Source organism: Narcine bancroftii, chromosome 1 (assembly GCF_036971445.1).
Source record: "Narcine bancroftii isolate sNarBan1 chromosome 1, sNarBan1.hap1, whole genome shotgun sequence".
Taxonomy (NCBI): domain Eukaryota; kingdom Metazoa; phylum Chordata; class Chondrichthyes; order Torpediniformes; family Narcinidae; genus Narcine; species Narcine bancroftii.
The window spans coordinates 317116206-317143885 of record NC_091469.1 but is presented as its reverse complement, the minus strand read 5'-3'; the positions used below and the strand labels follow the sequence as shown (position 1 = coordinate 317143885).

The following is a 27680-nucleotide window of genomic DNA, read 5'->3' as shown; positions in this document are numbered from 1 at the left end:
TCAAATCATTTGAGAGCTCAGTTTTCAGGACCTTATAAGGTGAAATCAAAAATTAACCAGGTCACCTAAGTCATTGAGATCTGTTTGTCGAAGAGAGACACAGGTCTGTCATATGAACATGCTTAAACTTTATTTTGAGAAAATGATTGAGGAGGAGACTAGGATTCCAACCAAGGTTCTAGTTATAAGGCAAGTAAGGAGGAGATAAGTTTCGTGGAAGGTCATGGAGCACAGAAAGTGATAAGCCCCAGGCTGGAAAATTCTATAGTTTTGCAAAAATAGACACCAAGTTAATGCATTTGACTAAATCAGAAAGGGAAGAAATGAAGACATTACTTATGAAATTTAAGGATATATTCCCAGGCGTTCCAAGAAGAACTACTGTGGCTTGTCATGATGTGGAGGTCAGTGATGCTAAGCCTATTAAGCAGCATCTTTACAGAGTTAATCAGGAAATGAGCAGATTGTTGGATCAAGTGGTGGATTATATACTCAAAAATTATATAATCCAAAAATCAAATCCAAATTGGAGTTCACCCTGTGTTCTGGTGCCTAAGCCAGATGGCTCAATTAGGTTTTGTACAGATTATTGAAAGGTAAACTGTGTTTCCTATCCACAGAATAGATGATTGTATAGATAAGGTGGGGAAGGCTAAGTTTCTTACAAAAAAGGATACTGGTATGTTCCTTTGACAGAGAAAGGCAGGGAGATTTCTGCATTTGTTACACCTTGGGGATTGTATGAGTATAATGTTATGCCTTTCAGGATGAAAAATGCACCTGGCACATTTCAGAGAATGAGTAATGCAGTAATTCAGGGTTTAGAGCACACAGGAACCTATATTGATGATTTAGTAATTAGTATGGATACATGGGAAGAACACATGCTTGAATTAGAGCAGTTATTTCAGAGACTGGTGGAAGCACACGTAAAGGGTGGGGCCAGTACTGTGCACACTGCACTCCACCTAAAAGCTCCTTTGCGCAGGCCCGAGGACAGGTCCACGTCCTCCCCCTCCACGTCCTCCCCCTCCACGTCCTCCCCTCCACGTCCTCCCCCTCCACGTCCTCCCCCTCCACGTCCTCCCCCTCCACGTCCTCCCCCTCCACGTCCTCCCCCTCCACGTCCTCCCCCTCAAAAGATGCTCACAAACTCAAGCTAACATGCTGGAACATCAAAACCATGCTAGACAAGGCTGACAACCACCAACCTGAACGTCAGTCTGCCCTCATTGCACATGAACTCCTCAGACTTGACATCGACATAGCCGCTCTCAGTGAAGTCTGCCTTGCAGATGTAGGCAGCCTCCAAGAATGCGGCGCGGGCTACTCTCTCTACTGGTCTGGCAAGCCTAGGGATGAACGACGCCTATCTGGTGTAGGCTTCATGGTTAAGAACTCCATTGCCTCCAAACTCGAAAACCTCCCGACAGGCCACTCGGACCGGATCATGTCCATGTGACTCCCCCTTCAAAACAAGTGTCGCATCACCCTCATCAGTGTCTATGCTCCAACCCTCCAGGTGGAACCAGCAGAAAAGGACAAGTTCTACACTGACCTGCGCAACCTCATTCAACGCACCCCTACAGCCGACAAGGTTGTCATCCTTGGCGACTTCAACGCTCGCGTCGGCAAAGACTCAGAAACCTGGCCAGGAATCCTGGGCAAGCATGGTGTCGGCAAGTGCAATGACAATGGGCGCCTCCTGTTGGAGCTCTGCACAGAACAGCGGCTTGTCATTACAAGCACCCTTTTTCAGCAGAGGGACAGCCTGAAAACTACCTGGATGCATCCCCGATCCAAACACTGGCACCTCCTGGACTACGTCCTGGTGAGAGAAAGAGACAAACGAGATGTGCTCCACACCAGGGTCATGCCCAGCGTGGAATGCCACACTGACCACCGGCTGGTTCGCTGCAAGCTCAACCTTCACTTCAAGCCAAAGCCTAGGAACAGTAAAGCCCCCAGAAAGAGGTTCAATGTTGGAAACCTGCAGTCAGACGAAGTGAGAGGAAACTTCCAGGCAAACCTCAAAGCAAAGCTCGAGGATGCAATCTGCCTCACGGACTCGTCCCCTGAAACCCTCTGGGATCAGTTGAAGACTACCATACTGCAATCCACTGAAGAGGTACTGGGCTTCTCCTCCAGGAAAAACAAGGACTGGTTCGACGATAACAGCCAGGAAATCCAGGAGCTGCTGGCAAAGAAGCGAGCTGCCCACCAGGCTTACCTTACAAAGCCGTCCTGCCCAGAGAAGAAACAAGCCTTCCGTCGCGCATGCGGCCATCTTTAGCGCAAACTCCGGGAGATCCAAATTGAGTGGTGGACTAGCCTCGCCAAGCGAACCCAGCTCAGCGCGGACATTGGCGACTTCAGGGGTTTTTACGAGGCTGTGTACGGCCCCTCACCCCGTCCAAAGCCCGCTGCGCAGCTCAGATGGCAAATTCCTCCTCAGCGACAAGATCTCCATCCTCAACCGATGGTCAGAACACTTCCAATCTCTTTTCAGTGCCAACCGCTCAGTCCAAGATTCCGCCCTGCTCCAGCTCCCTCAACAGCCCCTAAGGCTAGAGGTGGATGAGGTCCTCACCCGGGAAGAGACATATAAGGCAATTGAACAACTGAAAAGTGGCAAAGCAGCAGGTATGGATGGAATCCCCCCAGAGGTCTGGAAGGCTGGCGGCAAATATCTGCATGTCAAACTGCATGAGTTTTTCAAGCTTTGTTCGGACCAAGGAAAACTGCCTCAGGACCTTCGTGATGCCATCATCATCACCCTGTACAAAAACAAAGACGACAAATCAGACTGCTCAAACTACAGAGGAATCACGCTGCTCTCCATTGCAGGCAAAATCTTCGCTAGGATTCTCCTAAATAGAATAATACCTAGTGTTGCCGAGAATGTTCTCCCAGAATCACAGTGCGGCTTTCGCGCAAACAGAGGAACTACTGACATGGTCTTTGCCCTCAGACAGCTCCAAGAAAAGTTCAGAGAACAAAACAAAGGACTCTACATCTCCTTTGTTGACCTCACCAAAGCCTTCGACACCGTGAGCAGGAAAGGGCTTTGGCAAATACTAGAGCGCATCGGATGCCCCCCAAAGTTCCTCAACATGGTTATCCAACTGCACGAAAACCAACAAGGTCGGGTCAGATACAGCAATGAGCTCTCTGAACCCTTCTCCATTAACAATGGCATGAAGCAAGGCTGCGTTCTCACACCAACCCTCTTTTCAATCTTCTTCAGCATGATGCTGAACCAAGCCATGAAAGACCTCAACAATGAAGACGCTGTTTACATCTGGTACCGCACGGATGGCAGTCTCTTCAATCTGAAGTGCCTGCAAGCTCACACCAAGACACAAGAGAAACTTGTCCGTGAACTACTCTTTGCAGACGATGCCGCTTTAGTTGCCCATTCAGAGCCAGCTCTTCAGCGCTTGACGTCCTGCTTTGCGGAAACTGCCAAAATGTTTGGCCTGGAAGTCAGCCTGAAGAAAACTGAGGTCCTCCATCAGCCAACTCCCCACCATGACTACCAGCCCCCACATCTCCATCGGGCACACAAAACTCAAAACGGTCAACCAATTTACCTATCTCGGCTGCACCATTTCATCAGATGCAAGGATCGACAACGAGATAGACAACAGACTCGCCAAAGCAAATAGCGCCTTTGGAAGACTACACAAAAGAGTCTGGAAAAACAACCAACTGAAAAACCTCACAAAGATAAGGGTATACAGAGCCGTTGTCATACCCACACTCCTGTTCGGCTCCGAATCATGGGTCCTCTACCGGCATCACCTACGGCTCCTAGAACACTTCCACCAGCATTGTCTCCGCTCCATCCTCAACATTCATTGGAGCGACTTCATCCCTAACATCAAAGTACTCGAGATGGCAGAGGCCGACAGCATTGAGTCCACGCTGCTGAAGATCCAGCTGCGCTGGGTGGGTCACGTCTCCAGAATGGAGGACCATCGCCTTCCCAAGATCGTGTTATATGGCGAGCTCTCCACTGGCCACCGTGACAGAGGTGCACCAAAGAAGAGGTACAAGGACTGCCTAAAGAAATCGCTTGGTGCCTGCCACATTGACCACCGCCAGTGGGCTGATATCGCCTCAAACCGTGCATCTTGGTGCCTCACAGTTCGGCAGGCAGCAACCTCCTTTGAAGAAGACCGCAGAGCCCACCTCACTGACAAAAGACAAAGGAGGAAAAACCCAACACCCAACCCCAACCAACCAATTTTCCCCTGCCACCGCTGCAACCGTGTCTGCCTGTCCCGCATCGGACTTGTCAGCCACAAACAAGCCTGCAGCTAACGTGGACATTTACCCCCTCCATAAATCTTCGTCCACGAAGCCAAGCCAAAGAAGAAGAATGATTTAATTATTACACACATAAAGGGGAAGGATAACGTAACAGCAGATTGTTTGTCAAGATGTTAATCTGGGTAGATATGAATCTAATCACATACTTACTGTAAAAATGGAGTGTTTAGTTTATTTTATTTATTTTATTTATGTAATACTTCCATTAATTGTTAAAAATTTGTTCTTGTGGACCAAATTTTTTTTTTAAGCTGAGTATGGGTTACAGAGTTCTGTGTTGTATATTGACCTATGTGTTGTGTGGTTTTATGTTAAAAAGTGACAGTTTGCCTTTGAGAGAGCCAAGGTGAAGCTGGACTGCTGAGAGAGTGGGAGATGGACTGGGCATGTGCAGATTATCTAAACATTTCTGGATTTTGAAGACAAACCACCACTGGGGGTGCTGTGGAGTGGGAGAAGGCCCAAAACATGAGTCATTGTCTGGAAGACAGTTTGAATGTTGGGATTTCAAAAAGGGATGAACATTTCGAAGGCAGCCAGAAGGATCCGGACCAAGCCATTGTCCCTCTCTCTGCAAGCAACACAAGAAGACAACTTTGAATTTTGTGCTCTCTCTCTCGCTCTCTCTCAAAGATCTTTTGGCTTCAGTTTATTAAACACACTGAATATTGTTTATGATCTTTGCTTCGGTTGAGATTAAAGTTTTGTGAGTCTTGTGTTTTGAGTTTGTTTCGTGCCTAATTTTTTCTGTGGCCTGGTTGGAAAAATAACTTAGACTTTAATTACATATGTTATATTTAGGCTGGGGAATTTATTAGTTTTACACTGTTATAGAAATTTGCATAGTAAACAGTGAGCATTGTTATAACAGGGGGGGATATTGAATTAAAGTTTGAAGGTGATTTTTTTGTTAATAAAATAATTGTGCATCTTTACCCCTGTGTGATATGCCTTCCTTCTGGCTGCTGGTTTGATCTTGTAACAATATCCAAACGCGATTTCTCCAGTTGTATTCTACATATTTAAAAGATGTAAGCTCTGGTGGTGTGGACCTGTAGGTATGGAAAGGGGAAGGGAGGGAGTGAGTGCTTTGTTTTTGTTGTTGGTAAGAAAGATAAAAGTTTAATATATTGTGACATAGAAGATTTTATTATGTATATTTTTGAAAAAAGAATCAAAAATAAAATATTCCAAAAGAAAACACAAGAGGCCTGCAGATGCTGTGCTCGAGCACATGCTGGAGAAACTCTGCAAGTCATGAGTAACCACATTTCAGTACCAGGCGGGGGTGGGGGGGGGGTGCTCAGGCCTGAAACGTTGGTTGGATGCTGCATGACTTCCCATGCACGCTTCTCTAGCACATTGGCGTATGCAGCCTATTTGTCACATGCTTCCAAATACCCAAAACCTCATCCTCAACAGTTTAATTAAAAAAATTTAGAGATAAAGCACGAGAACAGGCCCTCAAGCCTGTGCTGTTCAAAGCCCCACACATTTTTGAAGTGGGTGGGGAGTGGAACATCCAGAGAAAACCCACACGGGGTTGCAGGGAGAATGTACGATCTCCCTACAGATAGCACTGGATTAGAACCTGGGCACTGTAACGACAAAGTCTTACAAAGAAGTCAGGCTGACTGGCCGATCATTTCCCGTCTTTTGTCTCTTGAGAGATAAGTGACATTGGTGATTTTCCAGTCCTCTGGAAACCATTCCTGATTCTAGCGATTTTTGCTATGCTCGACTGTGAAGCTTTCACAGTCTCCAAGGTCAGGCAGAATGGTAGTTGTTGTGATACACCACTAGCCGACTGCAAGGAGCGACCTGTGTACCTGCAGGAAGAGCACTGGGGGACAGACCACACCTGGCCAGCTGTCAATCAGCCAACCTGAATAGACCAAGCCCCACCCGGTTGGCTGCCAATCAACCGCCGGGATATAAGCCACATCCGGCCCCTCGAGGTCAGTCACATGGAGTTGCAGCTAACTACAGCAGAGACTTTAAGAAGAATAAAGCCTGTTGTTCATTCTTTTCGAATCTTGTGTCTGCTTACTGTCACCACAGTGCATCACAATAGTATAGCTATTAAACCACGGCCTCACAGTATTCCAAGTTCCACTCATGTACCTGGATAAAAAGGTGACAGGAGGGTTAGTTGGGGGTGGGGGGAGCTTAAATTATTTAAGTTATTTAATCTGTTGATGAGAAATAGTGAATGAACAAGATTGTTGCACACTTCATTCACAGATCAGCTTGAGTTCCTTGATCTCATCAAGATGTTTCAAGCTATAGCATCTTCAATGCAATGAAGACCCAGCACTTTCCACCCTCTGAAAATAATGGACAGGAAAGATTTTTTTTTTGCCTTGTAGGAGAATTAAGCAAGTTTGTAAAATAAGATGGAGCTGCATCATCGACATTGCTTCCGCTGGTGTGGGCCGGCAGAGAGCGGGGAGCGGAGACACAGCGCTGCCCCTGGTGTGGGCCTGCAGAGAGTGGGGAGCGGAGACACGGCACTGCCCCTGGTGTGGGCCTGCAGAGAGCGGGGATTGGAGCCACGGGTCTGTGGGCCTGCAGAGAGCAGGAAGCAGAGACACAGCACTACCCCTGGTATGGGCCTACAGAGAGCGGGGAGAGGAGATATGGCACTGTGGGCCTGCAGAGAGCAGGGAGCAGGGAGCGGAGACACAGCACTGCCCCTGGTGTGGGCCTGCAGAGAGCGGGGAGAGGAGACATGGTGCTGCTCCTGATGTGGGCCTGTAGAGAGTGGGGAGTGGAGACACGGCGCTACCCCTGGTGTGGGCCTGCAGAGAATGGGGAGCAGAGACATGGCGCTACCCCTGGTGTGGGACTGCAGAGAGCAGGGAGAGGAGACACGGCACTGTGGGCCTGCAGGGAGCAGGGAGCGGAGACACAGCGCTGCCCCTGGTGTGGGCCTGCAGAGAGCGGGGAGAGGAGACATGGTGCTGCCCCTGGTGTGAGCCTGCAGGGAGCGGGGAGTGGAGACATGGCGCTGCCCCTGGTGTGGGCCTGCAGAGAGCATGGAGAGGAGTCATGGTGCTTCCCCTGGTGTGGGCCTGCAGAGAGCGGGGAGTGGAGACATGATGCTGCCCCTGGTGTGGACCTCCAGAGAGTGGAGAGCAGAGACACGGCACTGCCCCTGATGTGGGCTTGCAAAGAGCAGAGATAGGAGAATCAGAGCTCTCGCTGGTGTGGATCTGCCTAGCCTGACTGCCCTCAGCTCTGTACATGGATTAAATGGCCCATTAAAAGGAGATGACGGCGGTTTCATTTGAAATCCCGCGACCTTGGTGGCTGCGCTCAAGATGGCAGTGCCTGTAATCGGCAGCAGCCTCGAGGGGTTGCAGGCACCGGGGAAGTGGAGGGACTGGCATAGGGCACAGGGAATCTACCCCTTGCCTGAGAAGGAGGAGAGGACACGACCCACAGGATGGCGACCATGGCCGCGGACCAGTGAGGGGGTTCTGTGGCTGAAGGAACCACACAGATGTCTTGAGGAAAGGAACTCATGCGACTGCGGTCGAGGGGCTCACACCAAGCTGTGGACTGCTGGAGAGTGCCTAAAGGGGTACCAGGTATCGGAACCAGGATGCAAGAGGTCGCCCAGGGTGCGGAAGGTGTCCTAATCATGTAGGAGGTTCAGATTTTGAGCTCTGGTTGTTGACTGGGTGGCTGTGGGAGCACTAGAGGCGAATCCATGGACACTCGGTGGCTCTGTGGGGGACTCTCTTTCGCTTCTCTTTTTCTGACCATAAGAGGCACTTTAGGAAATTTTGTGTAACATTACATCATTTTTAATGACATGACAATAAATTGAATCTTGTACATTGCGGCATTACCTACCTGCTGATGGTCACCAATTAAAATAAGGTGCTGGCAGGCAGAAGTCAGAGAGGTGATGATGTGAGCTTCCAGGATCTCAGCTGCTTCTTCCACAATAACAATTCTTGGCTTGATGTCATGCAGAAGATTTCTGTATTTTGCAGCACCTTAAACAAAATTGTGGATCCACCGTTAATCTTTTTCCCATTTTACATAGTGGAGAGAGGAATGGGGATGGTGAAATATTCTTTTACACCAGTGGTTTTCAACCTTTTTCTTTCCACCCACAACCTACTTTAACTATTTCCTCTGCCGTTGGTGCTCTGTGATTAATAAGGGATTGATTTAGATGGGATGTGGGTGGGAAGAAAAAGGTTGAGAACCACTGGTGTAGAATAATATTTTACCATCCCCATTCTTCTAAAGACGAGGCTAATGACACAACGTAAGTTCATTGGTTATGTCCTTTTCTGCTCTTTTCCATTCAATGGGAAGATAACAAACAGTTACAGTGACAAGTAAAAATGAAACAGTATAGGTTAGCTTTAAAATGACATTTTATCAACTGGAATATCCGTTTGCTGAAGATAGAATTAGTCTAGGGATTCTCAACCTTTTTATTTCCCCTCACATCCCACTTTAAATAATCCCTGTGTCATTGGCGCTGTGATTAGTAAGGGATTGCTTAAGGTGGGATGTGGTGGAAAGTAAAAGTTTGAAAACCACTGTTTTAATCTTTCTTCATTGACTCGTTATGTACTCGGTTTCAGAACTCCAAAGGAAATAGGCCAATAACCATTTTTCTCAAGCAAAATATTTCAGTAACTATTGGGTCTAGAGCAGCAATTCTCAACCTTCCTTTTCCCACCCACATCCCACCTTAAGCAGTTCCTTACTCATCACAGAGCACCGACAACACAGGGATAACTGAAAGTGGGATGTGAGTGGAAAGAAGAAGGCTGAGAACCCCTGGTGTGCAGTCTCCAACATGCACTTTTCCAATTCTGGTAGCCATTTCTTCCCTTGCATTTCCACTCCCTGCTGCCTTTTGTTCAGGTTTCTGCCCTTTTCGTGCTCTTGCTCATGAAGGGGCAACAGCCCAGTTCATTGATGACCTATTGCTTTTCACAGATGCTTCCCAAAAATCTCCTTCAGCATTTACGGCGTTGTTCCAATTTTCCAGTATCTATGCTTCCTCGTATGCCTCTTTCACAGCGATGCCTGGACCAGTCAAATGCCTTCAGCATGGTGAGCTGAAATGACGAAACTTGATCAAAATTCATAAAGCAAGATGCTGTGGTATACCCCATTACATGCTGAACTTGTCAAATAGTTTACATCGAAGGAAGATCTCGCAGGATTGTCTTTATTCGAACAGAAACATTTAATTGGACAACTGGAAACACAAGAGACTGATTGAAAATGATGCTGGGAAAATTATAATGGTTACAGAGATGAGGCAGAAGAATTAAATCAATATTTTACATCAGTATTCACGGTGGAAGACGGTAGTAATATCCCTGACAGACAGAGGCTTCAGGGAGTGGAATTAGATACAGTTAAGATTAGTAGAGAAATTGTGCTCGGTAAGTTGAATGGATTAAAGACAGACAAATCTCCAGGACCAGACGAGGTACACCCAAGGGTTTTGAAAGAGATGTCTTTGGAAATTGTAGATTCATTGGTGACTATCTTCCAGAAATCAATAGTCTCTGGTATGGTTCCAGGGGATTGGAATGTTGAGAATGTGGTTCCACTGTTTAAGATAGGTGGGAAACAGAAAAAAGGAAACTATGGCCCTATTAGTCTGACGTAGGTGGTGGGGAAGATATTAGAGTCGATCCTTAAGGATAAAGTTATGAAATACCTGAAGATTCATGACAGGACTGGTCCAAGTCATCATGGTTTTTTAAAGTGTAGATCCTGCCTGACCAACCTATTAGAGTTTTTTGAAGAAATCTCAGGTAGGATAGACAAAGGAGAGACTGTGGATGTTGTATATTTGGATTTTCAAAAGGCTTTCGATAAGGTGCCGCATGATAGGCTGATAAATAAGATGAGGACCCATGGAATTACAGGGATGTGATTAGACTGGGTAGAAAATTGGCTGATAGGCAGGAAGTGAAGGGTTGAAATTGAGGGATCCCGTTCAGGATGTCTGCCTGTCACAAGCGGTGTTCTGCAGGGGTCGGTCTTGGGGCCGCTGTTGTTTACATTTATATTAATGATTTGGATTGTAGAATGAAAGGTTTTGTGGCAAAATTTATGGATGACACTAAGATAGGTGGCAGAGCAGGAAGTGTAGAAACTGTAAAGTTGTAGAGGGATATAGACACTTTGGGAGACTGGGCAAAAATATGGCAGATGAAGTACAATGTTGAGAAATGTTCGGTTCTACATTTTGGCAGTGGAAATAAACAGGCAGAGGACTATCTGGATGGGGAGAGAATTCAATCCTCAGAGGTGCATAGAGACCTGGGCGACCTTATGCAGAGTAATCTAAAAGTTAACGCCCAGGTGGGATTGGTGGTGAAGAAAGCAAATGCTATGTTGGCATTCATTTCAAGAGGAATAGTGTATAAGAGTAGAGAGGTGTTAATGAGACTCTGTGGGGCACTGGTGAGACCCCATTTGGAGAACGATGTGCAGTTTTGGTCCCCTATCTTAGAATGGATGTGTCATTATTGGAGAGGGTGCAGAGGAGATTTACTAGGATGATTCATGGAATGCAGGGGCTGACATATGGGGAGCATTTGACAGCTCTTGGGTTGTATTCACTGGAGTATAGGAGAGTGAGGGGGGGGGGGGGGATCTCATAGAGATGTTTCAAATATTGAAAGGTTTTGACAGAGTGAATGTAGATGTTTCCCTTGGTGGGTGAATCCAGGACAAGGGGCCATAGTCTTAAAATTAGAAATTGTCCAAGATGTTGGCTTCTGGAGCTAAAAACAATCTGCTGGAAGAAATCCGTAAGTTGACCAAAAGAATGGCCAAAGTTAGAAGGGTCCAACCACCCTACTTCTTCCACTGATGCTGATCGACCTGCTGAGTTCTTGCAGCAGAGTGGATTTTTTGTTTAATGTGACAAAGCGTACAAGTCAGCACATAAATAAATGATGGACGTGCCCTTAATTAGCATTGAGTGGGAACATCAGGGAGGAAGCTTATTACTATCCGCTTAGATCAGTGGTTCCCAAACCTTTTTTGGGCTGCCACCCCCTTTGCTCCTAGGTCACATCCCCAGTGACACCCCACCCCAACCCCCACACACATGCAGTGAACACATATCTCTTTCTTGGTATCAGGTCTACTGCAAATTTAAAACAACATCTAGAGTATCACTGAGTGGCCAGCAGAGGTTGCAGCCTACCTTGCGCTGTCCACTGTATGTGGGTTCTGGTTTGTCTGTAAACAGCCATGTAAAATGGGGTTAACTGGTTTGTACCCCAGTTACACAGCAGTCAGAAAGGGTCTGATCCAGTCAACCCCGTCGGAATGCAACCGGGTCCCTGACCTACCCAGTTAAACCCACGGCCAATTTGAACAGAAAAATGAATGACCTGCTGATTCCGGTGACAGGCAGCCAGCATCTGAACATCCGGCACCACTTTGAGTGAGTGCGTGGCGCACCCTTGTGGGACCCCTTAAATTGCCAGGTTGGCGATTTAATGGGTCAATCCCCCTGCGATTTGTAATTTGTCATTGCATCCAGGACCCAGGAGGGCCGCCCAGGAGCTGCAGTTTAAAAGGGGCTTGTGCTTCAGCTGATGACTTGTGAGTGAGAGGTTTTGACGACATTGATCACTGTCATTCTCTCTTGATGTCAACCTCTTCTGCAAGGGAACAGCTTTTTGTTCAAGGAAAAGTAGGATATGTATATGGACAGGAGAGGTGTGGAGGGTTATGGGCTGAATGCGGGTCAGTGGGACCAGGTGTTCGGCACAGATCCAAACTGGCCTGTTTCTGTGCTGTGAATGGTTATATGGTTATAGCACACATTTGAAATAAAACCAGAAGGATGCTGATAAAATTCAAATTTTCTCCAAAGCCCGCTGGCAGTACTAGTGGACGGGCAAACACTGCACTATCGACCAATGGACGGGCAAACACCGCACTATCGACCAGTGGACAGGCAAACACCGCACTATCGACCAGTGGACGGGCAAACACCGCACTATCGACCAGTGGACGGGCAAACACTGCACTATCAACCAATGGATGGGCAAGCACTGCACTATCGACCAATGGATGGACAAACATTGCACTATCGACCAATCATGGTCTTACAACAGGAACAATAGTTACATCAAGTCATCACAGTTGTGGTCGGAATGATAATGATAAAATTATGAGGAAGCTGATTCTCAGAGAGAGATCTGTTCAAAATCACTGAGAGTTAAAGAAAATGAGCAGTACTTAAGGGAAAGCTCTAGAGGGAAGAAAGGTCAAAGCTGAACCTGGTGTAGTTACAGAAAGGTGTTTGCAGTAGGTCACACCCAAAAGATGGAGGGAAGAGAAAACTAGAGGAGCAAACGGTTAGGATCAAACTGATCTGCATTCATTTTCAGCCACTTCCTCAGACCGTTGTTTATTGAGTTCATTGATTTTTTTAAAAAAGGAAGTGTTAGATTCCACACTGTGGATAATGAAGGGAGAAATGCCAGCTAGTAACACTTGGGGAGACAATTTGCCAGAAACATTTCCAACACTCAAATGATAATTTTTAAAAAATCCTCCCATACGCTCTACCAATCATCAAAATCTTATAAGTGACAGAATTTAACTGAATTTAATCAGACACAAGCCGAGGTCAGCGCTGGGTTTCTGCAGCAAGCAGGCCACTTGAACCCTCAGAGCTTTTCCACTATCATCCAACATACCGTAGATTGGGTGTCAGAGGGAGCTCTCTCCACTTGCTCAGCTGAACGCATTTTCAAATGTGCTCAAGACGCTCGTACCCATCCAGGAAAGAGTTACACTCAATCACTGGCCTTCGGTTCACCGCCTTGAACATTCAAGGCCTTCTACCAAGAGCGGACTGTGGCTGTTCAACCATCTACCTAAGACACAGTGATCTTTTCCCTCTGCAACAGCCCTTTTCAAACCCGTGACTCCTATTTACACAGACAGCAAGGGCAGGCTCAGCATTAGATTCTCAAGGACAGTAAATGAAGGGTGTTAAAAAGATGCTGTTACTAATAACATCCCTGGAGGGAGAAAAAAATTCACATAGAGAAACATCCTAAAAACTACACATGCATTTTTTAAAAACATTGCAATGCAAATAATGAAGGAAACCTTGCGAGTCCCAATTGTAATACCCAATAAACAAGTAAAAACTGTACCCGCCATCATTCACAGCTTGCTTTGCATACCTGTTGTGGTCATTCCAATAACTTTTGACTGTCTGAGGAGCAGAATTTCTTCTTGATTTTTCAGTTCTTTAAGACGGTCGACAATTCTCTGATATTTCAGTTCACACTTCCATAGAGCATGTTTGGTTTCAGCTTGGTACTTTGACAACCACAATCTACAACGATATCACCTCATTAGAATGTCATTCAGAGTACATACTGTCTGTGTGTGTGTGTGTGTGTGTGTGTGTGTGTGTGTGTGTGTGTGTGTGTGTGTGTGTGTGTGTGTGTGTGTGTGTGTGCGCGCGTGTGTGTGTGCGTGTGTGCGTGTGTGTGTGTGCAAAACACACATACACCCACAAAATATATCAAGAAAAGAAAGGAAAAAAGAGTTGGGAGTTGGGAGTCAAAAAATATATAAAATCTCAATACTAATCTAATGGAACTGGGCTTTCAGAGTCCTTTTGAATTGGAATCTCCATTTCACTGCGCTCTGGAAATGTCATAGTCGGACCTACTTCTTCTCTAAGAAAAGCTCTTAATTGAAAGTAACAAAAGATTGTATTGTTATAAATGTAATTTTTCCAGTTATAGCTGGAAAAGGAATATCAATAATAAAACACATTTTGAGTATCTGGTATAAAATTAATAATTTAATTGGTAGAAGAAAATGACTCCCAAAATGCCCTTGTTCCAGAATAGGCCCAATACCTCTCACTATGGACAACGTTCTACATAAAGGGATCAGATATGTAGAAAATTGTTATGTACAAGGCAATTAATGGCATTTGAAAAATTAAAAAGCATCTACACTTTGTTGATCATTTATTACCTCTTCATTGGATGCTCATTTTTGTTTGGCCAAGAGGCCAAATTAGAGGCAAAAATATTTTGCTTAACAGAAAAAAAAATCTGATCATCCCCAGCACAAGCAGAACCAAACCTGTAGAGCCGCCAGCGATTATGCAGGCTAAGGTTCCAGATGTCGACGATGCGTTCAGCTTCATTTTCTGGCATGACGTCGGTGAGCTGCAGCTGCTTTTTTGCCATGTTCCACATTCTTCTCTTCTCTGCACTGGTGAACTTAGTAAACAGAAGAAAGGAACTCAAAAATCTACATGGCAGACACGGTGACTGTAGTAAAAACACAAGGTGCTGGGGGAACTCAGCAGTGTCCATAGGAGGTAAATACAGCCAATGTTTCAGGCCTGAGCCCTTATACTGTGTATCTTTACCTACAAGGAAGCTGACTTCCTCTGATGAATTTTGTCTTTTTACATCTGACAATCACATCTGCAAGAATCCCATTTGTTCTTCTTTGGACCTCCATCCCCAACACTTCTTGCCACAACAGGAAGACCTATCACTACTCGGAGTTCTTGGCCATGGTTGGGTGCAAAGGCTGTGGATTCAAGTCTCACCGCAGGACCTTGAGTATAAGGCCCAAGCACTGGGAGAGCCAACTTTCATGTGACGCATCAAATTGAAACCTTGACCATTTGATCCCAACTAAAACCATTACCAGGAAAAAGTAAAAGAGGCTTCAAAGTTCTTAAAATATTTGCAGTTTCTGAAGTGCCTTTCAAATTTTTTTCATCCCTTATTCATACTTATTCATGACTAACATTATGATCTATTATATTGAATCTATTTTGAGTCTTTATTCTTCCTCTGATAAATATTTTAATAATTTTACAGTAACACAAAATGGTGTTCTATTTTCCATTGGATAATAGGATTTAAAATGGAGGTGGTTGTTCTCAGTTTTGTGTAACTTTTTTAGACATGTTGCCATTTGTTTATAATTCTTAAATTCCTTTGCTGAATTTATTATGACTTCCTGGTATGGTTGCTAATGTTACCCTGTAAATCCTAAGAGCTCTACCAGTTGGAGACGGGGGTTTTGGGTTGCTGTACATTTAGCATGTTGTCCGATCTCTTGGTGGTGGGAGGGACTTTTAAATTAATTGTTTCCTTTTCATTGTAGTCTGTATAACGTGAACTATTTTGTAACCACGTAAGAATACACTGTAATAACTGTAGTGCACCACTTTGGGGCATGTGTACATGAGTGTGTTTGAACATTTTCCTGAGATGGTGGAAGACATCAGTAAGTAAAGTCTCTTCTGTTAGTTGAATCTTGCATTTCTAAGTTATTTAAAAATAAACCCAGAGACATATACACTGAGTGGCCTCAAGGAATGCTTTATCAGTGTTTTTTCGTTGGCTTCGATCCACCCTGCAGCTACTCCTCTTCGGATGTGGTTTGCCCCTGTGCCTAATTCTCCATTTTGAACTGTTAACATAAGATTAAATATGGGTGTTAAACTTTATAATTTAATGTCTCCTAATATCAAAGGGTGGAACCATTCTCTCAGACACCAAAAATAATGTTTAAAATGTTTAGAAGGTTCCATTCTGATATTATTTTTGCTCAGGAGATTTACATCCATAAGGAGGATGAAAAATCACCTTTTTTAAGTACTGGAAAGATTTTCAATTTCATTCTCTGTCTCAAACTAAAACTGGGATGGGTAGTAGTGGCTCACCGGAGGCTTAATCGAACCAGCTCAGGAGGATCCGAGAGACGTCAGAATGCGATGACATTATTTGGAATGTGCAGGGTTTTAAAAAGCTGTGCGTGACTGTTTGAGTGAATGACTTTTACTGAACTTCGACCTGATCATTTTCTCCTTCTTCATTTTGTGACACAGTTGCTACAGGAGTTTTGATTTTCATTGATCCAAAAGTTCCTTTTACACACTTTAATACAATTGCAGATTCGTTGGGTAGATATTTAATAGATATTTGTGTCATAAAATGAGCACTAGTTAATACTTATGGACTGTGGTGCTGCCACTATGTGTATGTGCTGTATGGGCTGGCCTGCCCCCTGAACCTGGGACTCCTCCCTCCCAGATATCCCCATAAAGATTGTTACACCCAAACCCTTGCCTTGGTACCGGTCCAGCAACATGCAAGCTGTGCTGACACTTTAAGGTTATTAAAGCCTATTAATCATGATTCTGTTTGATTGTGGTTGATTGGCAGTACATGGACAAAATGTGGATGATCCACGATTTTTATGCTTGCTTGATTCTTTACCAAATTTAAATTATTTAATGCTAATTATCGGTGGAGATTTTAATGGCTGTTTGAATACAGCATCTTCTCCTGCATGACCCCTTCCCTATCCTGCTACACCATCCTCTCCCTACCCCCTCCTCTCCCTTCCTTAACCCTCTCCTCTCCCCAACAACCCCCCAACCTTCAGACCACATTTCTTTCCCCTCCTCTGGCTACTCTCTACTCTCTTCTCCCCCTCCTCCAACCTCCCCTCCATCTGACCTCCCCCCACCCCATCTCACCCTTTGACCTCCCTATTCCCCTGACATCTACCACCCCCGCTCTTCTCAACCCCCTTCCCCATCAACCTCCCTCCTCCTTCTTCCATCCTCCTGCACCTTTCATCTCCACCTTCAGATCTCCAAAACCCTCCTTCTCTCCCTCCCCCAACGCCCTCCACTACATCGATCCCCACCCTGGCCTTGGGACCACCAGAATTGTGGAGTCGGGACAAGGACTAAATATTATCCAAGAATAAATGGAAAACTTGAGCAACTGATTTGTTGGAGTTGAAAATGTAATGAGAGACATGGCTGAAAGGATGACTGAAATTAAAGAAATTGTTGAAGACTTAATGGAGAGAATGAACCGAACAGAAACAGACTAGGCAAAAACACAAGATAAGCTAAAAGCTTTAGAGAAAGATGCGAAACAACGGGAGTTGGAAAGACAAGGCCTGCAGGACAAGATCGACCACATGGAGAATTTTAGCAGATGAAGTAATGTCCGAATTATTGGCCTGAAAGAAGGAATCAAGAGAAGAGATCCGGTGAACTTCTTCAAAACATGGATCCCACGAATGGTGGGAGAAGACAAATTCAGAGGAAATTCTGCATATTGAAAGGGATCACAGAACCCTCCAGACCCCAGAGAGCTGGCAATCAGTGACCGTGGCCAGGCCTGGTAAGACTTTTGAACGGGAGCAGAGTATGAATATTCTAAGGAAAATAAAGGTCTGCCCGACATTGACTGTGAAAAAGTTCTACTTTTTCAAGATTTCTGTCCAACTTTTATTGAGCAAAGGAAGGGAGTTTGATGATATAAAAAAGACAATTGTGTTCCAAAATGTTCGATGATATACCCCTCGACTCTGAGGTTTGAAGTAGCAAAAGGTAATCGGTGATTTTTCAAGACTAAGAACAAGATGGAAAACTTCCTGTGAGGCCAAGGCTGTCAAAGAGGAAAATTGAAAAATGTTTACAAGGGGACTAAGTAAAAGTTATATTTTTTTTAAAAAATCTTATGTTTATTGTTGAAAAGTAAATTTTATTGAAATGTTCAACGAGAGCTCGGAAAAGAGAGAAAGTTTTAGAAAGTGGTGACAAGTTGGAGACTCCAGTCTAAGAGGGAGAATGGCCCTCAGGGAGGAGCATCTATAAAAGGTGGAGCTAAAGGGAAGGGATTCTTCTTCCTCGAGAGATTCCGTGGGCCTTTCCCGCAGGCTTTTGGGTTTGCTGTTTACTTCACTCTCAGGGCAGGGACATTGTATGTGTTTTTTAAAGGGGAAACAAGTTAAACAATTGAAAGGTTTTATTGTTAAACAATATTTGTTTGAAAAATCAATATAGATAGATCGTTAACATTTATTAGTCTTAATGTTAATGGGATAAATGGAATGGTGAAGAGGAGGCAGGTCTTGGCACATCTAAAAACATTCAAGGCAGATAGAGTCTTTCTACGAGAAATGCATCTGACTAAATCGGAACATGCTAAATTAAAAAGACAAATAATATTGTCTTCATTTGGATAAAAAGCAAGAGGAGTAGTGATTCTAATTAACAAAAATATACCAATAATAATAGAAGAGACACTGACTGATCAAGCCGAATGATATTAAATGGTACATTATAAAATTATGCAGAATCATGGATATTTATGTACATCTATGTGCCAAATTATGACACAAAGCCCTTATGAAAGATAACTTTTTTGAAAAAACAGCAGAAGGAAGACAAAATGTACTGGTTGGAGGGGACTTCAATTTCTGTCTAGATCCACTACTGGATAAATCAGCCAGAACAGTGACAAGGGGAAAAGCAACACTAACATTTATGAAGGATTTAAATTTGGTTGATATATGGAGGCAGCTTAACCCCATAGAAAGAGATTATTAATTATGTTCAAGGATACATGATTCACATACAAGGATTGATTTGTTTTTCATGTCTGCCCAGTTAAAAAGTAGAGTGGTAAAATTGTCATTGGCATATTTCCTTTTGAGTTATGAAACCATGAACATATTCCCTATGTTTCCCCTTTAAAAAACACATACAATGTCCCTGCCCTGAGAGTGAAGTAAACAGCACCGATGGCATAGGGAATACTTAAAGTGGTATCTTGGTGGAAAGAAAACATTTGAAAACCACTGTTTTAATCATACGTCATTAACTCGTTATGTGCACATTTTCAGAACTCCAAAGGAAATGAGCCAATGACAATTTTTCTCAAGCAAAATATTTCAGTAACAATTGGGTCTAGAGCAGTGATTTTCAACCTTCCCACTCACATCCCAACTTAAGTAATCCCTTACTAATTACAGAGCACCTATGGCATAGGGAATACATACTGGGATGTGAGGGAAAAGAAAAAGGTTGAGAAGCACTTGTGTAGATGCAGAAAAAGCACTTGATTGATTAGAATGGTCTTTCTTATTTAAGACATTGTAAAAATTTGGTATAGACAGAAAATTTATAAACTGGATAAATACTCCTTATCATAAACCACAAGCCAAAATTATAACCAACAATCAGATAAGGGCCCAATTGTAATTATAAATATAATAATAAAAAGGATAATAATAAATACTGCTAAAGTACAAATGCAAGTGAGTTCCTCATGTAGAATTTTTGATGATCAACATAAATACGAGCCTTGACATTATATGGATTTTTACTGTGGTGGGAGGGGGTGTTTTGTTTGTTTTCTATCAAGAAAAAGTTTTATATGTATTTAATATTGGAGTGTTTTTCTATGTATATTTATGGAATAGAAATGTCTTTTTTTCAAAAGGAAGTGCACACATACTCAACATGACAAAAATAGCTTACCCCCTCCCCCCCACCCTTTGCCATCAGATTTCTGGAAGGACAACACAACCTACAGATATTACCTCACTTTTTCTCTTTTTTGCATTACTTTTTTTTACATTTTGCATTTACATAATTGGAATTTTATACTAATTGTGCACCACGCTACAGCTGGAAAGGAACAGATTTCATGACACACATTCATGACAGTGAACCAGATTCTGACTGTGTGAGGGGTTCTACAAGTCGAATGATATGTGGCAAATAAGCAGTCTTTTTGTCAATGCCCACACCCAACAAATGAAGCTGAACATTTTACCTGCCAATCGCCATCATCCTGGTTCTCAGCCTGGGATTTATTGGGGGCTGCATTCTCTTCAGTCCTAATTGCTAGAAATTGCTCCTCCATTGCAACTTGCTGAGTTTGTGCTTTCTGAAGCTGATTCTGAAGGTCATCGTCATCAATTATTCTCTCTGCCTCCATCAGGTCAGCCTCCACCATCACCTGAATCACCTCGTCATCATCCTCCCTTTCTTCCATGAGTTTTCCTACGATAAATTGACATCAAACCTTCAAATTAGGAAAACAATTTACCTGATTAAAAAATGCAAAACAAAAGGTCTAAAAAAAATCTCACAAACTAAGAGAGGAAAATCATGTTGAAAGGCTTTAATGTGAAGATTATTTGCCTAACACTGGACTATAAAATTTTTGCTTCCTGAACGCTTCTGGGTGCATTTCATGGATTTTGGGTTGCTGATCACAAAAATCACCTTAAAGTTTTCCTATCACGTACTGGTTTTTTGGATATAACCTACTGGGGGCATAGCTTGGAGATGTGAAAAAACACCTCTACTGGCAGAATTGATTAAAACCCAAATAGAAATTTTTAACAAGAAATTAGTGCTATTAAAAGGTCTCTTAAACCTTACTAACAATGGCTCAATTTTAGAGCAGAACGACTGCTAAAGGGGTTGGTATGAATGAAGAAGCGGGGCCTACCTTGGTGACTGAGCCTGCCGACTTAAGTGCTCTCTCACAGTGAACGACCCGACAGACGTCGGCTAAAGTTCATGTTACTCCAGCACCACTTTTGTAGGGAGCCAACAGAGATGGCGCTGGAGTGAGGAAGAGAGTTCACGAAGCCACGTCGCAAGAACAAATACGGATGCATGGGGCTCCACGCACGTATACTACTGAAGCTGTATCAAGCTACGGAGCCTGTAGAACCATTGTCGACTAGCGTTGCTAGTCAGACCAGGGCAAAACAAAGAGGCCCATAGCCAGGTTAAACCATCTACTACATCTACAGAGGAAGAGGAGGAGAAATTAAGAAATGAAGAAGAGTAGAGTTAGATTCAGTTAGGGTTACTAGAGAAATTGTGTTAGGCAAACTAATTGGAGTAAAGATTGATAGATCTCCCGGGCTGATGAGGTGCATCTGTGGGTTTTGAAAGAGGTGGCTTTGGAGATTGTAGATCCATTGGTGATGATCTTCCAGAAATCGATAGACTCTGAAGAGATTCCAGAGGATTGGAAGGATGCAAATGTTATTCTGCTGTTTAAGAAAGGTGGGAGACAGAAAAAAAGAAAACTATAGGCCGATTAGTCTGAGGTCGGTGTTGGGGAAGATATTAGAGTCGATCCTCAAGGATGAAGTGATGAAATACCTAGAGATGCATGACAGGACTGGTCCAAGTCAGCATGGTTTTTAAAGGGTATATCCAGCATGATCAAACTATTAGAGTTTTTTGAAGAAATTTCAGATAAGATAGACAAAGGGGAGGCTGTAGATGTTATCTATTTAGATTTTCAAAAGGCTTTCAATAAGGTGCTGCATATTAGGCTGCTAAATAAGATGAGGGCCCATGGAATTACAGGGAAGTTATTAAACTGGATAGATAAGTGGCTGATAGACAGGAAGCGAAGGGTTGAAATTAAGGGCTCCCTGCTCTGGATGGTTGCCTGTAACTCGTGGTGTTCCGCAAGGGTTGGTATTGGGGCCACTGCTGTTTACAATTTATATTAATGATTTAGCTTGTGGTATGAATTGTTTTTTGGTCAAATTTGCAGAGCAGGAAGTGTAGAAGAAACTGTAAAGTTGCAGAAAGATATAGACAGATTAGGAAACTGGGCAAAATTATGGCAGATGAGATTTAACATAGAGAAATGTACAGTTGTACATTTTGGCAGTGGAAATAAACAGGCAGAATACTATTTAGATGGGGTGAAAATTCAGACCTCAGGTGTGCAAAGGGATCTGGGTGTCCTCATGCAGGGAAACCTAAAGTAAATGACCAGGTGAAATTGGTAGCAAAGAAAGCGAATGCTATGTTGGCATTCATTTCAAGAGGAATGGTGTGCAAGAGTGAAGAGGTGTTGATGAGGCTCTATGGGGCACTGGTGAGGCCTCATTTGGAGAACTGTGTGCAGTTTTGGGCCCCCTATCTTAGAAAGGATGTGATGTTGTTGGAGAGGGTACAGAGGAGATTTACTAGGATGATTCCTGGAATGCAAGGGCTAACGTATGAGAAGCATTTGGCAGCTCTTAGGTTATATTCATTGGAGTATAGGAGAATGAGAGGGGATCTTATAGAGGCATTTCATATTTTGAAAAGTTTAGATAGGGTGGATGTGGGTAAGCTGTTTCCCTTGGTGGGTGAATCGAGGATAATTAGAGATTATCCATATAAAACAGAGATTAGGAAGAACTTCTTGTGGATCTGTGAAACTCGCTGCCGCATACAGCAGTGGAAGCCAGCTCACTGGGAGCATTTAAACAAGAAATCAAGGAATATGGGAAAAAGGTTGGAAATTGGAACTACTGTAGAGTAGCTTAGTGTAGATTTACTGAACAGACTCGATGGGCCTAGTGGCCTGTTTCTGCTCCTTTGTCTTGTGATCTTATTAAAATTGATATGGAAACATATGTTAAAGCTATGGACAAAATTAAATTTCAAAAAATTGAAGAACACTTTCAAGACTGTCCTCTTGATGTGGAACAATCTAAAGATACAGTTAATAAAACTGAACAATTATTAGTAATTTGGAAATATTAAAATGTTTAGTTTAAAACTAAGGTTAACTTTGTATCAAATTTAATTTTTATGATTGGCTTTAGCTCAGTGGTTCTCAACTTTTTTCTTTCCACTCACATCCCACTTTAAGTAATCCCTATGCCTCTGTGATGAGTAAGGGATTGCTTAAGGTGGGATGTGAGTGGGAAAGGAAGGTTGGGAATCACTGCTCTAGACCAATTGTTACTGAAATATTTTGCTTGGGAAGTTCAAAGGAAAGATCGTTTACAAAAAATTGATGTATCGGAGAATCATAGCCGCAGGAATGATATTAGAATTGTTGGATTGCCTGAAGATTTCGAAGGTACAGTTTTTTTCAAAGATGGATACCTGAAGTTTTAAGTTTCTGAAAATTTTCCTGATGGTTTGGAATTGGATAGAGCTCATAGAGTTATTAGAAAGAAACCATTTCCAAGACAGACACCACGCTCTAACTTATTCGAGTGTTTGCGTTATCAAGACAAATAAATGATATTAAGATTGGCATCCAAAATACTAGAAAACAACAAGCTCCATTGATGTTTAAGAATAACAGAATATTGTTTTTATGCAGACTTCAGTCAAACTGTTAAGAGAAATAATTCAATCCGGAAAAATCGGTTTTATGGAAAAAAGGATATAAATTTGCCTTTCGATTCTCCTATGGAGAATTTCAGTCACAGTTGTTTACTGATGAAGATGAAGTTTTGATGTTTGCTAATTAGTTGCCTAATAATAAACAAAATGGCAACCAAAGTTATTCTTCTCAGCATCCTAAAATGAGTCGAGATAGTCACGAGATGGATTTCAGATGTCGGAACGTTGAGAATCGATTGAGGTTGACGATGATCAAGTGAATAAAGACCTTGAAGAAGCTTTTCATACTCAATGAACTGATAATGTTTTTTTGTATTTGTTTAGGGTGGAGGGGTGGGTGACCTTTTGTCTTCTCCTTCTGAGGTCGAGTGCCACCTAATGACAAAGGCCACTTCCTGTATTGTGGGGGGGGTGGGGGTGTAGTACTGTTTTTTTCAGTACTTTTTGGATTTTTTTCTTTTTTTTTTAGGGGTTTCTTTCTTTCTATATGAAATTTTTTTATTTTAGAGACTGCTGTGGAGCTGGGGCTTGCCAGGATGGGTGGCGAAGATTGTGTATTTTAGATATATAATATGGTGGTGGATAATTTAAATATTGTTACTTATAAATGTGAACAGGCTCAATAATCCAATTAAGAGAAAGAAAGTTTTGCTATATATTAAAAAAAACTGAGAGTTGATATTGCTTTTATACAGGAGACTCATTTAACTGAAAAAGACCATCACAAATTAAAAAGGAAATGTGTTGGTCAAGTTATAGCTTCTTCTTTTAATGCTAAAGCAAAAGGAGTTGTTATTTTAGTTATTAAGTAATTACCTTTTAAATTGCAATTTACTGTTATTGATTCTGCAGGAAGTTTTTTTAGTTAATTGTCAAATTTATTCTTATGAATGTTTATGCTCCTAATGTAGAGGATGAAAAATTATGAATGAAAAATTCATTCAGGATTCCTTTCTTAATCTTGCAGAAAATGAGATAGTTCATGGTAATTTATCAGATCACTCACCTTTATTGATTTCATGTTTAGGATCTCAAGAGAGTAGCCCAGTTTATAGATGGAGATTTAATCCTTTGTTGTTAAGAAGTGTTGATTTTTGTAATTATATAAGAAATCAAGTTCAAGAATATTTAGTTATTAATATTTATTCAGTTGATAATAAATTTATTTTATAGGGTGCTTTAAAAGCTTATTTGAGAGGTCAAATAAGAAGCCTTTCTAGTAAAATTAAGAAAGATTATCATAAAGAAATAGATAAATTGGAGAAAAATAGAGAATTTAGAGAAAAATTTGCAAACATTCATCTGAAAAGAAAAAGATAGATTTAATAAATAAGAAAATGTATTATAATTTGATACAGACTTATAGAACAGAGACGTTAATTCAGAGAATGAAACAGAAATATTATGAATTGAGGGAGAGGGGTCATAAGGTATTGGTTTGGCAATTGAAGACGGAGCAGGGTTCTAGAACTATTAATGTTATTAAAAGAAATTCAAAAATTACTTGTCAACCTCAAGATGTAAGTGATTCTTTTAGAGATTTTTATACTAATCTGTATACAGCTCAATTTAATAATGATGAAATAAAAATTACAATTTTTTATCTTAAATTCATCTTCCTTCTTTAAACTGCCAAGATCATAAAAATTTGGATTCCCCATTTACAGTTAAAGAAGCTATTAATGCACTATTCTATACAGAATGGAAATTCTCCAGGTGAAGATGAGATCATCAGCCATCAACTCCTGAGACTGGCAGCGATATGCCTGGAACTGTCAAGAGTGCTTGAGGCAGCCACCGGCAGCAGTAGATGAGGCGTCTGGGGCTGCGGAGTGAGGCGAATGGTGCAGGTGAAGTGCCGGGAGGTTGGGGAGGGAGGAGAGGGGATATGGTGCAGGTGCCTGGAAGTCGGGACCATAGGTGACAAATAGTACCCGGGGTGGGAGTGTGAACATGATAGGGGTGATGCATTGGCAGTCAATAGGCTTTACCTTGTGGCAGCCGATAGCTTTCCAATGTCTTTATTTATCCCCGTGGGAATGTCTCACTGTCTCTGACATGCTTCTCTCCCTCGCTGTCCCTGTCTTCCGTGATTCTTGTCCTCCCCTCTCTTCATCCCTTTTCTCCCAGGGATGCATCAAGTGTCCACTTGGGTTGTGAAACTTGATTCTCCCCTCCCCTCCTTTCCTGGCTTCTCTCCCTTGCTCTTCTTCACTCACCTCTTTCTATCTTGTTTCCTCGCCGTCCTGTCGCGTAATCTCAGAGCCAGTCCGTATATTTGTCTTTCTGTCTCTGTTCCTTTGCCCCCAGCCCTCTATTCCTCTCTTCCCCCTTCTCCCTCTCTGCTCCCCTCTCCCCTTTTGCTTTTCTGCCCCTGTCTGTGTCTGCCATGTAATTGTACTTGAAGTCATGACGGTCTCCCAGTCCGTCACTCGCCCCTTCCTTCTCCTCAGCCTTCTCCATTCTACCCCTTTTGAGAGCTAGTGCACGTCCTTTTGATTTGCTCCTCTCCAGGTCTAACTCCACATCGCAAACCTTTCTTTTCCTTGTTTCCTTCTATTTTACTTTAGCAGATGTTTTTAATCTTGCCCCGTCTTTCTCTCTCACCCTCCGCCAGTTCTTTCACTTGTGTTTCCTGAGACCGGCAGCTGGAGAAACACAGCAAGGCTAATGATACATAACCAACATTTGGGGAAATACCTTGATGAAGGGCTCAACATTCAAATTTATCTTTAAAGTATGCTGTTTGACCTGCTGAGTTTCTCTAGCGTTGTGCTTTTACTTAAAACAAGGAAGCCTACAAATTCTGGGTATAATATCTTTACATATAGCAAAGCTAATGATACATAACCAACATTTTGGGCATACTTTATGAAGGGCTCATAGCCGAAACGTTGGATATGTATCTTTATCTTGCTACATAATGTACATAACGTACACTGACGGGGGGCGTGGCAAGATGGCATAGAGTCTAGACGTGTAATCTCGACCTCTCTGGCCAGACTTTTAAGAACCCGTTTTTAACTTTTTGTTTTTAAGTTTAAACTTTTCAAAAAACTTAGTTTAAAGTATCAAGGAACTGTTATGGCCATTAATGGTAAAAAGATTAAACTTCAAGTGCAGAAGAAATTACATTTTCAGAGTGTTGAAGATTTAAAGCCTAAAAAACTTGCTACAGCTTCAGATTTATTGCCTGTGGGAGCTGGAAAAAAATGACTACTATTCACCAGGAGGAGGATATCGCTGGAATTACTCGTTCTCAGGAGGAAGGTGCGTGTTCCCAAGAAGTGGATTCTGATTCTGTTCAGCCTGCCAACTTTAACAGAGGGAGCATGCAGGAAAATGACTCCATTGTTTGAAACCACTCAGGCAGTACTCCAACCTGAAGACCCTAAACTTGTCTGTGAGTTCTTGAAACAACAGCGATTTGTGGGGGGAGATCAGCATCAACCTCCCGAGGAGGCCAGGGTGCCGTCGCTGGGAGTTCAAACTCACAGAAAATCTGTTAAAAAATCTGTTGGAATGCCTGCTGTTGAGGTGCAGCAGGAGCTGCAGTTATCTGGTTCTGACACTACGTTAATGAAAACAGTGTTGAGTCTTTCTGAATTACAAGTTAACCTGTTAAATACTGTTACTCAGCTGATTATGCAAGAATTGGCTCAAATGAAAGAGAGTATGAGGTCAGAATTCACTACAGTTAATGCACGTGTGGAAATATTTTCTGAAGATTTTTAAAAATTTCAGTCTGCTTTTTTGGAATGTAAACAGCAAGTGGCCTCTAATACAAAAAAAGTGATGGAGGTGGAAAAATACGTTAAAGAATTGCGAGAACGTGAGAAGGAGTTAGAGAGCAAAATAGATTATTTGGAGAATCAAAGTAGAAGGAATAATGTGAAGATTGTTGGTTTGCTGGAAGGTATGGAAGAACAAGATCCTCTTCGTTTTTTTACAGAATGGATCCCACAAATATTGGGCTAAGAATTTTTCTCTGGAGGCTTGGTATTGGAAAGAGCTCATAGAGCCTTAAGAAGAAGGCCTCTGCCTGGTCAATCACCAAGACCCGTGATAATTCGATGTTTGAATTATTTGGACAGAGAAACAATACTTCATCTAGCAGTGCAAAATGCGAGACAACGACAAGCTCCGTTAATGATTCAGAATAGTAGTTTTTTTTGTCCCGATTTGAATCAAGAGGTTATTCAGCGTCAGCGTCGATTTAATTCAGTTAAATAAGTTTTGTGGCATAAAGGCTATAAGTCTACTTTTCGCTATCCGGCAGTGTTGAAGGTGTTTTGTGGAGACTTTCAATCTCGGTTTTTTGAGAATGAGCGTGAAGCAATGATTT

General features: G+C 42.7%; 1 protein-coding gene across 2 annotated transcripts in view; it reads right to left on the bottom strand.

The window, feature by feature from the left end:
• Positions 1-27680, bottom strand: part of LOC138747342 (NFX1-type zinc finger-containing protein 1-like) — a 118814-nt gene that overhangs the window by 19451 nt on the left and 71683 nt on the right. For both annotated transcript variants that reach the window (XM_069906464.1, XM_069906455.1), the window contains exons 10-13: positions 20001-20230; positions 14473-14612; positions 13551-13705; positions 8197-8342 (exon numbers count right to left, since the gene is read on the bottom strand). In XM_069906464.1, the coding sequence (XP_069762565.1) occupies positions 8197-8342; positions 13551-13705; positions 14473-14612; positions 20001-20230 (671 nt within the window). The remainder of the gene's footprint in view (positions 1-8196; positions 8343-13550; positions 13706-14472; positions 14613-20000; positions 20231-27680) is intronic.